The sequence below is a fragment of the Acomys russatus genome, chromosome 28 (genome assembly GCF_903995435.1).
Source record: "Acomys russatus chromosome 28, mAcoRus1.1, whole genome shotgun sequence".
Lineage (NCBI taxonomy): Eukaryota > Metazoa > Chordata > Mammalia > Rodentia > Muridae > Acomys > Acomys russatus.
In genome coordinates, this window is record NC_067164.1 from 17,160,524 (window position 1) to 17,173,460 (window position 12,937).

General features: G+C 41.0%; 1 protein-coding gene across 1 annotated transcript in view; it reads right to left on the minus strand.

Moving 5' to 3' along the window:
- Nucleotides 1–527: 527 nt before the first annotated feature.
- The window catches only part of Btc (betacellulin), a 42,579-nt gene continuing 30,169 nt past the window's right edge, over nt 528–12,937 (minus strand). The window contains exons 3-5 of the mRNA XM_051170170.1: nt 5,974–6,091; nt 2,116–2,262; nt 528–637 (exon numbers count right to left, since the gene is read on the minus strand). Coding sequence (XP_051026127.1) covers nt 532–637; nt 2,116–2,262; nt 5,974–6,091 — 371 coding nt within the window. The 3' untranslated portion in view covers nt 528–531. The remainder of the gene's footprint in view (nt 638–2,115; nt 2,263–5,973; nt 6,092–12,937) is intronic.

The window sequence follows — 12,937 nt, forward strand, 5'->3', positions numbered from 1 at the left end:
GACTCCTACTGGATTCGTGAACACTTGAGGAGTTGAGAAGTGTGCTTTAAGTAAGACACATTTGTCATCACCACCATCATCATCACCACCACCATCATCATCATCACCTTCACATTGCTATTGCTCTTGTACTTCCTCTCTTGATATGATATGTTTAAATTAGAATACTTCTTTTACTCAAGATAATGGAAGAAAAAATACACAAAATAACAACTACATAGCATCAGAATGCTATTTCTGTGGCAATACATTCATCTAAGGGACAGAGTGTTATTGTCCTTTGAACATGAAATGAAAATTAATTATTTTAACATAATCAAACAAAAAATAGTTTGTTTATATCTTTCTGTTATTATGTCATGATACTATTATGACAAAATGTACAGGTTTTGTCATAAAGAAAATGAATTTATCTTCATATGTTTGTATACATAACCCAATGCCAAGCAATAATTGTCACACATAATTAAACCGCAACGCACCACTTATAGTCAGCAGGTTTCCCATCTACTGTGTTTAGCATCCTTACCATTAAGCAATGTTGGTCTCTTGAACATCTTCACTTATGGGAGTTTTATCTTTACCCAACGTTTCCATTTTCTCCTCCTTCCTTTTTTTACGGTGTTTCCGAAGAGGACTTCAAAAATAACATGTTTGAAATTAGACTGAATATTTGAGCTCACGTCAACACGCAAATAGTCACTGAGAGAGACCGTGGCCTTATTTCTACGCTGTTTCAAGATGTGAAAGCTCCTTTTTTTTGTCTTAAGACCACTGACTTCTCTTTTTGACACATTTATTTTGTAAATTCAAGTACTAGCTGCCATGGGCCACAGTGGGATGACATACGTTTATATACGTAGGAAGAATCTGGTCCCTGGATACTGATAGAGATTAGTGGACAGAAGGAAATTTCCCAAGCAAAGTCATTTCACAGAGCAGAATGGTCATCACTTTTTGGTGTGAAGGGGAAGCAGTGAAGACAGAAACAGCCATGAGAAGCTGGAAGGGAACAAAAGCCCCTGGAAACATTACTAAATCTCTAGGCACATTGATGAACAAATTGGTTTAATATTCTGGGCTGCACTCTAGTTGCCTGAACATATGGCTCGAAATTAATGTAAAAGGCTCATTTCCCCAGCTGTGCTCACATGTCCTCTGCCCTAAACGTGACATTAAAAAGATTCCTTTCTACAATAAAATATGAAAACTCAAAGCAATTTTTTTCAATTTAATGGCTAAAGGTTCCTATAAATTATCTAGTTTAATACTGAATTTTACAGAAAATATACAATATCCAAGCTCAGAGGCATTAAGGAATTTGTTGAAAATTCTCAAAAAAATCTCTAATTGTAAAGCTGGTCAAAATAAGTTTTTGTTTTGTTTCGGCTTTGGTTTTGTTTTTTAGTTTATTTGCTTGCTTGTTTGTTTTTGTTTCTTTGTTTCATCCAAGGAACACTATATTGTAAGGCATCTCCTTTTGGTATAGTCTAGAGTACAGACGTGGATGCAGTTGTTAGTAAGGGATGCTCCTCAAGACAAGAAAATATTAGACTTAATGATAGGTTTTCAAAGAACCTGCTGACATACTAATCATTGTTCTAAGCCATTTTCTCTCAAAGAAAAAGAAAAGTGTCTCTCAACTCCAAGTGCATAATGAAAACTTCTGATAATAAAAACAGAAGAATCGTCCATGAACATAAAATTAATTATTTTAACATGATCACAAAAGAAAGGTTTCAGTTTGGTTTTATCCTTCAATGTCACTATGTAGTGAAACAGTTTTGGAAAATGAAAATTCTGTTTAGCTTACCAAAACACACAAGGTACACCTGCCTTCAAGGCTAAATGGCTGAAACTTTTAGCCCAAAGATATCTATAAATATTGTTTTAACTTATTTCTTTCCTTTAAGTTGATTAAAAAAATTATCTACAATGTGTTTCACTACTAATAAAAAATTTTACGTCAGTAAACACGAGGCTCAAAAGGTTGATTTATTTAAATCAAAGCAAAAAGGAAGCGATGGTAGGAAAAAGAAAAGAAGAAAAGAGCAGAGGAGAAAAGCAAGCTATAACTTCTCAGGCTCAGTCCTAGTCCAGCTTAAAGCCACTTACTGACAGCAGGTGCAGACGCCGATGACTAAGATGATGAAGACCACCATGACTGCTATCAAGCAGATCACCAGGATCTGCCCTCTGTCTTGCTGGAGGTAAAACAAGTCCACTCGCTCACAGCGTGCTCCAAAGTAGCCTTTCTCACAGCTGCACGAGAAAAACACGTTTATGAGTCTCCAGCTTTTTGAGGAAGAAACTGGCACTGTTTTCATTGCTTACTAAAGAACATGGTGCCTTTAAAGGGGGGAAAAAAATCAAAGGAGGCAAGCTCTCTGCCGGTGTGCTCAGGAGCAGCAGCTCCTTGCCCCCACTGAAGCCCACCATTGCCAGACGTTATTAACTTGTCTGATGGGAGCCGAGGACTGTGGCAAGCTATTAAAATGTTTTCCGATTTCATCTTTCAGTTTGTAAAGAAGAGGGCGGTAAAATTCTCTCCATAGCATTTTCAATTCCTAAGAAAAAACCTCATGACAAGGAAGACAAAGGTGTACAAAGTCTCCTTTCATTGTAGGGTTAGACAAACATTCCCTGCATCAGTGCACTACCTTCAAATTGCATGATTGCATGCAGCCTGCCATAGTGGCACAGGCCTTTAATCCCAGCTCTCAGGAGGCAGAGGCAGACGGAGCTCTGTGAGTGTGAAGACAGGCTGGTCTACAGAGCTGGCTCCAGCATAGCCAGGGCTAGGCTTTTGGCTCTAACTCCATGACTGGAGAAACTACATGTCAGGAATGACCTTCTATTGCCCATGTGTGCACTCTTCACAGCTGTATCCCAAGTCCTGTCCTAGCCTATCCTGTTAGCTAGGTGAGTATGGCTATATTTTCAGATGTGTTCACCACTGCCCCCAATTCACTTCCCTCTAAGCAGTGTCTCTTGATGTCATGGACCCTATTAAAGAAAAACAGCCAGAATCAGTCCAGTCAGGGCTTGCAATGGGGCTATGGCTTCCCCCAGCCTCTCACTTCTCTATCAATATAATCTCAGAATACACTTTAACTCAGTAGATTTTTCTAAGCCTGTGTTTGTAGTTAGGAAAACTTTTAACCAAACTGAGAATTATTCTTGCAAGGCTCCCTGATCTAATGGCTCAGTGACATATGGACTCTGCATAACATTCTCTGAGCTGTTATAGAACCTTAAAAAGATACATAATAAATTGAGCTCGTTTGCATCAAATTTATCCCTTGTACCACCAGCATCTTTGCATTAATATTTACCTTTATTCTCTACAGATACACCCAAACACAAAGAAATGCTGGCCACATGCATAACTATTTAAATATCAGAAAGATAAAAATTTGCACTTTGAAAAGATTTCTGTGCAACCTCATTTATTTATAAACCTCTAGATTTATTGTCAAGCTGTTCTATAGCCAATGCTTGACAAGAGCCAAGGCAGTTAATGCCCACAAACCCAGTATCACTTCAGTAAGAAGACCCCAATTGCCAACACAGTAGCTGACAAAAATGCTTCAAAAACCAACAGTAACAAACGCTGACGCAATCTCAATGAAGAAGTGAACTGCTATGCAGGGAACAGAGAAGCACACATGAAGACGCTGCAGCGGGGCTCAGGCCAGGTCAGGGAGAACCACCTTGTCCAAGAACACTGGATGCCTCCATGTTAAGGTCAAAACACAGGCTAAGGGGCTGGAGGGATGTCTCGGTGGTTGAGAGCACTCGCTACTCTTTCAAAGAACCCAGGTTCAATTCCCAGCCCCCACATGGAAACTCACAGCCGTTTGTAATTACAGTTCCAGATGATTCAATGCCTTCCTCTGCCCTCCACGGGCTCCTGTGTGCATGTAGTACACATATATACACTCAGGTTCACATGCACATGTGTGCATGCGCACATATATAAAATAAAATAAGCCAATATTTAATTAAAAAAAAGAACACAGGCTGAGACTTGGAACTTAAAATATCTATGGGCATGGTGACACATGCCTGTAATCCCAGCACTTGTGAAGTCAGAGGCAGGGGGATCTCTGAGTTGGAGGCCAGCCTGGTCTATAGAGTGAGTTCCAGGACAGCCAAGGCTACACACAGACACCCTGTCTTGAAAGTAAAAACCAAACAAACTGTTAAATATCAAAAAATGCTCTTAAAATTTGGATTGAAAAAGATCCCCTTTAATTAAATGTGGTAGGGAACGTGTTTTAGGAGTTTATAAAGAATATAATTAAGTCTTATAAACACAAACGCTCTCTTTTCATTAGTGTAACTATTTCTTTAACAAGCCTACTACATATGATTTCTTTTTATCTTTCTTTTTGTTTTTTGGTTTTGTTTTGTTTTGTTTTGTTTTTTCAAGACAGGGGTTTCCCTACGTCGCCTTGGCTGTCCTGTACACATATGACTCTTAAACAACTGTTTTGTCTAGAAATGGCCAGCCATTATGCACTGCTCTCTAGGGACTTTTGTCTAAGTATGAACCCTGGGTTCAGTAGATTTAATGAACTGTCTCAGCAAGCAGAACTTCCTGGAGATTGTAACTCAATGACATCATGCTGGAAGTCAAGCTTTAGCATGGCCAGAGCACCCTTCAACAAACCAGTTACACAGTTATAATGTCTCCCCCATGGCAAGTAAGAGGGAGGAGGAACTGATGCCTGGGTCGTCTTACGTCACCAGCAAGAAAAAGCTCTCTAGGCTCACAGAGGGATTTGTACACCAAACCCTGGGAAGGAACACCGGATCCTATAGGGCGTCTGCAGATGCAGTGAGAAAGAGAACAGGAAAGTTAAGCTGGGATCAGAGGAATTTTGGAGGCTAATGAAAAGGGAATTAACCTCTTGTGGAATGGGGGAGCTGTGGCTTGAGCTTGGGCAGGGAGACTGCCTGATCTGCTGTTCCTCTCAGAAGACAGCACAGTTAATGGACAAGAAATCTGCAGATGTGGAAGCCAGTTAGGATATATCTCCAACTCAGTTTTAAAAACCTAAAGAAAATAGTTAAAAATCAGGTCTGCTCTTACACACACTCCCTGGTTTTACGGTAACAATTCTTGTCCCACCTCTAAGTATTGTCTATGAATATCTCTTTTTAGAATTGAATTGAATTATATTTTGAGGAAGCCCATGACCTTTAATGCTCAGGCAAAATTGTAAGACTTTTGTATGCTTGTGAGATACTTGTGGAAAATAATATATATTCAGGAAGCTGTGCAAAAGAACGTACATATTCTCTGAATTCAAGGTCAAAATTATGCTTAAAGAATCTCTTGATCCCTTCTGTGAAGTAAAATCCCAGAATTCCCTTTAAAGAGACATCCCATTAGGAGAAAAATGGATATTAATAATACAAAAAAGTTGAAACGTAGACTCTTGATCTAAGACTTAAAAAGTCAACTCCTCTCCCCTACTCCCTGGTGGCTAGATAGGCCTTGGTAATCTCTACATAGAAACAGGTCTGACTTCCTCTTGCTTTACTGACACCTGCAAAAGGAAAGCAGTGTCCAATTTGGCAGAAATTCCTTCCTATTCCCGCTAACTCCAGAACTGCCTCACACATGCCAAAGGAATCTGTTTTCATCTGAGCCACCCAGGAGATGATTGGAACGGACTGACGAGCATCCTAACACAGTTAGCGTCGCCTTTGCAGAGGACACTGGCAGTGCAGATTTGGGATCTGGATTATCACGCTCGAATTTCAGCAGCAAAGTCTGCGTGCGTCAGTTTCTCCAAATATAGATGCTGAGCCGGGCATTAAGTGGCTGAAGGCAGGACCTAATGGAACCGTGTCCAGACAGATGGTATGGTTAACTCAGACTTTCCAATGCAGTCAAGCCCCGGGCTGGGAGTATGCTGCACCCCTTTGCTCATGGGCACAGGGCGAAGTAGAAGTACTTACATGCAGGAGGGAGTTTGCTCGTCTACCACAAAGCGGCATCTCCCATGGATGCAGTAATGCTTGTACTGTTTGGGGCACCGGGAGAAATGGGTTTTCAATTTCTGCCGAGGGGTGGTGCCTGGAGAAGGAAAAATAAACAGTATTAAAATACTAACTCCCCATTTCATTTGTTGATTCACAACTAATATATGCCTGATACTGAAAAAACAGCCACAAGCCAGCTCCCACCCGGAGCTGAACTTCCGTGTTCGTGGTCTAGCCAACAGTTTGCAGGATTGAGACACAGGGAGGAGAGAAAGCAGAGAGACCTACAGCAATGACTGCAGAGGTCCGCTTCCCACAGGCCAATGATATTCTGTTGTGGTTTTGTTCACAGCAATAACCACAAAACTTCTTAGTATCAACTTAACACATAACAACTCTATCAGGTAGACAGAAGACTCTGGATGACTTTTGGATAACCTACACACAAATTTCTATGACACGAAGACGTAATACAGACCTCTCAGGATCCATGGGAGATTGATTCCAGGCCCTTTACCCAAAGAAATCTAAATTTCTTATGTTAGGTGGTATAATGGGTATACACAATACATATACACCCTCTTCATATTTTAAGTCATCTCTAAATTACTTATGGCACCTACTGCAACATGAATACCAAATAAGCTGTTATACCGTACTGTTAGTAAATAATAGTTTGCTTATCTCTGGGATGGAATTGAGCCACAGTTGGATGAGCGACTCCATGCGGAACTCACAGGCTCTCAGGGCAACTCTCTAATTCCAGCAGGTGCCAGATTGCTGCTGGGTTGCTGGCTGACCTGGTTTTCATTGTTGGATCACTTGACTCCCAGGCCGAACGCTTATGCATGCCAGATATTTTGCTGTTCCGCATGGCAGTTAGTGGGACTCATCAGAAAGACTGTAATTCTCTTAGAAATAACTGCGCGGCAAAACCCTATGCGTTTTGCCAAACCAGTTGGTAAGTCGGTTCCTGCTGCCTGAGTGTTTTCTAGCCCTTTAAGTGTGGGCACTGAAGCCTCAACGAACAAAGTACAGTGCCCTCTATCTGCTTTAAATGGTATAGCAGCACAAATTACAAGTAACAAACAGCCAGGAAAACAGCTATAGTACCCCCTAAAACAACTGCAGAACACTGGGGAGATGGGAAGAACGCTAAACTCGGAGGAAATAGTAGTATGCAATTCTGAGCTCTCTTCTTCACTCACTCTGTCCAGATAACCTAACTGAGCTGCCTGAGCCTTGGTTTCTTCATCTACAAAGTAAAGGTGATAGGCCTACCATAACTGGCTGTTGAGAGCTATAAACAAAGATACAAACAAACCTTTAGACAAAACAAAAAAACAAAACAAAAACAAACAAACAAAAAAACAAAGGAACCAAAGAGTCCTCAGCAAATGAGCTGATTCTAGATCCTTGAAAATCCTGGCTATGTCAAGAGAAACCTTGTGTAACTAGGAAGAACACTTCCTTAACAATATAAAGATTATTGTTTTGTTTTGTTTTGTTTTGTTTTGAGAATGTAGTTTAGGAGTTGGTCAGCAAACAATTTAACACTGGGGAACGCTAAGAGCTAAAACACTCTGAGTTAACATGATTGGGCACACAGAGAAGGATGTGATGAGGCAGGAGGGTCTCGGCAGGAACAGCAAAAACTGCAGGGGAGTTAGAGGCATGGGTCTCAGTGGACAGGCTGCATAGCGACAGGTAGCACAAGAAAGAAGAGACTGGTTTGAGCCAGTGACGTTACATGGTTCCAGCAAGGAAAGAACACTGCACGGGGAGGCATCCTGTCAACAGCAGTTAAGACAGTGTGGACTACATTAGTGTAGGGAGATGCTGGGCACTGGGAGAATGCCAAGGAATGCTGGGGCATGCAGACAAGAGTGATTTGGAGCCTGGACCAGGGAATGGACAGCAAAGAGATAGATTCAGGATGTAGCCGGGCCTCATAGCAGATCTTTTATGCTCCAGGGGGCCTTTCTTTCTTGGTTTGCAAAACACCCTTGCCTTTAAATCTAAGCCATGAGGCTTTGTATATGAAACGTCACTAATTCCCCTCATATCTGGACTCCTTCATATACACCCAGACTTTCAATAAGCACCACTTAGAATATTATTCCAAAAGACTGGTTAACCAGAAGCTGCTGGATGCAGCGATTTGAGCAGTCTCTGCCCATGTGAGTGGCACAGATCCATGCCAGCCAAGCGGTTGCCAGGCCGTTTTGATCGCTCAGCTCGCCTCGCTGAAGAAGGGTGTTTTTAAGTATTCCCAGCATCACTTGGATTTAAAAACCCTTTCTGTGCCACCAGGCAGAAAATGCCTGGTGATTTCTCTATGGAACTTTCAGAGCTGACACCAAAGTAAATCACACATCTTGACACTTAACAGCAAGCAAAGAGAACCCTGTCTTTCACTCTCTTTGAATGTCAGGATTCTCCCTGCAAATGGCATCTAGAGTAACTTCTCATTCGGCATTTGGCATCCGTCTCCGTCGCATCATCTGAAATTGAGCTGAGAAGACTATCAAGAAACTTGGGTGAGAGAAGCCAGGGAGAGTTCATTCCACCTTCCAGTGCACAAATATTTTTCAAGAAAGAGTTAAAGCAGTTAATCTTATGACAAAAGTACCATCTGTTCCAATTCTTGTGTTTCTCTCTTGAAAATTGAACGGTGTACTCAAAACAAACAAACAAACAAACAAACAAAATAACCCCAGAAAAACAAGGCACCCTCCATGATTTTGGAGGTGAGTGAGTGTAATTGCTCTTTTCCTGCTCACCTTAACCTGGTTCGGTGCATTTTATCCAAACTGAAATATTCCCCTGGAGGGACAACGGTTATCGCAGAACCTCACAAGGACCCTTCTCAGCTAGCCAGGCCACAGGCATAATCTCACACCCGGGGGCAGCTATGGACGCTGTATCTCAATCTGTTGTGGGATGCTTGCTTCTCAAGGTTTGGAAGGTCAACTGAGTCAGAAACCATTAGAGTTATGGTGGATCAGTGTATGTAAAGCTGTGGCTGAAAGGGTTTTCAATAGGGGTCTGAAACAAATGCATCTTGCTTGGCTCATAATGGGCCATCTGATGAGAAGTGCTTGCTCTTGTTGGGTCATATGCCTAGTTAAGTTAGACATGACAGACTCCTGTGGTTAAGCCATTTGGATAAAAACCCATAAGACAACTAAATAATTTAGTTCTGATATGCGACATTCCTGAGTCTGACATATTTACAATATTAACACATAATTATTACACAGCAAAGTTTTTGTATTATAGAGTTTTTGTAACATTTGTGACTGCAGCTCTTCAGAATGGACACATTGGGTTTATGTTTCATAAAGCCTTCACTGACTATACCAATAGTGCTCGTTACAAGTGCATTTAATAATTCTGCAAGTGGCATGCCACCAGAGACTCTGTTTAGCAAGCAACTAACTCTAGGATTAACTTAAACTTCAGTCATCATGACATTTAAACATCTTGTTGTATGAATTACTTAATTAACTTGTATGTGTATATGCATGGGTGCACGCATGACACGGTGTGAGTGACTGAACGCATAATAGTCATAAAAAAAAAAAGGGCAATGGGAAGCAGGTGGCTGTCTCCTTCTACCATGCAGGTTTCAGGAATCAAACTCCAGTCCTCAGACTTAAGTACCAAGTGTGTTTTACCAACTAAGCCATCCCTTTGGGTCAGCAATGTTTTTTGTAATACTTGCTGGAGTGATTGTAAGTTCACACTATTTCTAGCCCCCTAGTTACATGTGCAGTAGAACTAACTTTAGGAAGATGTTAAATATTGGAACAGAGGTCTTACAGGGATAAAGAAAGACATAGGGCAAGGAAGACAAATGACTAAAAATTCATCCTCCCACACATGTATCTGACTTCTAAAATGAAGAAGCATGTCTGGGAGAGAGGGTACATGAGCTGAAGCTAAGTTTCCTTCTAGACTATTCAGTGTTGTCAAAGGCTTTAATAATCTACTTCTAAGCTCCTATGCCTCTTCCCAGCAGAGGATTCCTCATTTTACAGTCTTCTCAAGCCAAAACCTAAAGAAGGCAAATATATATATATTTATATATATATATATATATATATATATATATATATATATTAATTCCCCTTCTTGTCTTACCAACTGTCTCCTTGAATTGGAAGGATGAAAAATTCACAATGTCCTTGAAGCAATGAAAAAATTGGAATTTATGGAATCTCCATGTGACTTACAGGCAGGAAGGTGCCCCTTTCTGAGCAACTGGGATCTATGGTTGAGACTGAGGAGAGTTGAGGGGGATCATGGAATGGTGTTAAAGCCAGGTTAGACTATATTTTGTCCAAGTAAGCCAGCCAGCCTGGTCAATAGATTTGCAATGGTTTCCTCTAAACAGAGAGCTGACCTGCTTTAGTCTACTAAAGAAAAAAAAAGGATCAATCCACTTTTGCTATGGGTTGGATGAGCATGATGAAAAGCTGACATATCAAAGGCTTGGTCACCTGACAGTGAGCCTGTTGGTAGATCGTAGAACCTTTAGAAAGACAGGTGTAGTGGGAGCTCAGCTCAGTCAGGGTGTGCCTGGAGAAAGAACTGTGGGATGCTGGTTTCTCTCTCTCTTGGCTTCCAAGTGTCATCAAATGAGTCCCTTCTTCTGATACACATGTTCGCCATGAAGTTCTGCCGCACCACAGGTGCCAAGTGTCCATACAGTGGGACTATCAAAACTGTGAGGCAAACTAAATATTTTTCCATAATCAGTTGACATTCTCAGGTGTTTGTTGCTATGACAGAAATCTAAATACCAGGAGTGTGCTATGTTTGCATAGATTCAAAATTGCTCATGGCTAGAGCTAAATGACTGGTGGTCAAGAAGAAAGCATGTTTTCTTTTCATTTCAAAGCAAACATGTGCTGCCCCTGCTGCTGCTGCTGCTTCTACTGTTGCTGCTGCTGCTGCTGTTGCTCCTGCTGCTGTTGCTGGTTGCTGTTTGCTCCTGAAGATGTTGCTAATTGCTAGTTGCTAGTTGCTAGATTGCTGGTTGCTGGTTGGGGAGATATCTTGACAATGAAGATCAAATATGCCCCAAGGAACTCAATGCCTGGGCTTCCTGGGGTTTGCAGACAGTGTAGCAAAGCATCCCATTGTATCAATAGGTACAGGTCCAAGAAGGATATTCATGGCAATTTCTTGCCATTGAGAAATGAAATGGGGGACCCCTGCAGCAAAAAGCACAAGCCGTCTCCCTCTTGTTATCCAGGAAATAACAAGCTATCAGAAAAGACAGAACTCAGTACTGTGGCTCTCATGTATACTACTGTAGGCAGTGCTGCTCTAGACTTGACCACTGATCTGAAAAGCATTTAGTTTATTTGAAAATGTCTCTCTTTATAAATTATCACTAACCACAGTATGATTAATGGCTTAAAACAGAACAGGGGAAATATAGTAAAAAAATTTTTTATTTCTTTAAAATTACAGAAATGTTATGGGAATATGTTTTTGTTTTAGTCCCAGGTGTGGGATACGGGGCTGCTTCAGATTGTCTACAGCAGCTGACTATGATTTGCCTCATGCTCTAGCAGGGGTGTGATTTTTCCCAAAGGAACTCAGTGGCCCTTGTCAGCGAGAAGTAGTCTAACAATATTGACACTCTCATTTCCCTCTACCCTTCTTTCTCTCCTAGAGTTGGAGGGACAGTGAAAGGGTTAGGGGTGGTGTAGGAAGTTAGATTAAAAAAAAAAAAAACAATAAATGGACCAAAAATCCAGGTACAAACATGCTATAAAATTTTGAACGAAGTCACATTTCTTTTTGCTCAGCCTCCTGGTCTCCTATGCAGCATCATTCTCATCACCCTTAACTTCTACGGCTCATCAGTCTCTCCAGGCCCAGGATGGTGTCCTTTCTGTATACTCACACCAAGAGTGAATCCATGAGGTCTTATTTTTATGGCTACAATTCCAAGTTTGATGTTCTATTTGAGATGCCTTCACATAATATGAATTGTCCAACTAACAACACAGATATCTAAACTGATATTTCAATTTAACTTACAAAAGGGAATCCTTCATTTTTTTTTCTCTAGCATGCTTCTCCCCCTACTTTAGCAAATTATATAAATTCCATCTGTTTGATTAGGGCAAATACCTCAGCATCATTTGAATTTCTTTGACTCTTACTCTACATTTAGTCTATCAGTAAGCACCATTGCCTGTCTCTAAAATATATGAAAAATCATCCCACCACACCCTGTATTGTGGCTTAAGCCCAAGCTCATCTCTAGGATGGAAGGTGCTTCCTTTCTTGTGACACCGTAAACTCTTCCTGCTTCTCCCTGTGACATCTCAGCTACCAAATCTGAAACACAGAAACCAGAGAGATACTCACAAAATGGACTAATTAACCCGGGGAGTTCTATGAGCCATTGCCACTACTTTCTTGGCCTTATCTTTGCATCCTTTGTTCGTTGTTAACTATTTGCATCATAAAGAAGACCCACTGTACCCTAGATGATTGTAAGTGTGAATGAATACACTAGTTACTCATCAGAAAATGACAAACTAAAAATGTAATTCTTAGATACTGAGATTGTTCAAAGTAAAAACAAGAGAATTATTTAGAGCCAGAAAATTCGTCTCAATATCATCTAACCTGCTTCTTTGTGCTACTGGCTCCACCTCAGGCTCTGAAAGCTTACGTGAGTTGTCAACGGTGGGAAAGTCAGGCATAAATGTTCTGCTCTCGGTGTCAGTCATCCTTTCAGGGGCTATCTGGACTCCATCTGTACCTTACTTTCAGGCAGTTTGTCCTTTAAGGAGTTCCTTCACATCCTCCTCATTTTGGTGTTCCAATATGGCTTTCAGGTGATTAATATGCATCCTACAGATGGTATCACCTCTATGTCAGGCTATTCTGTTTACTGTGTGACCTTACA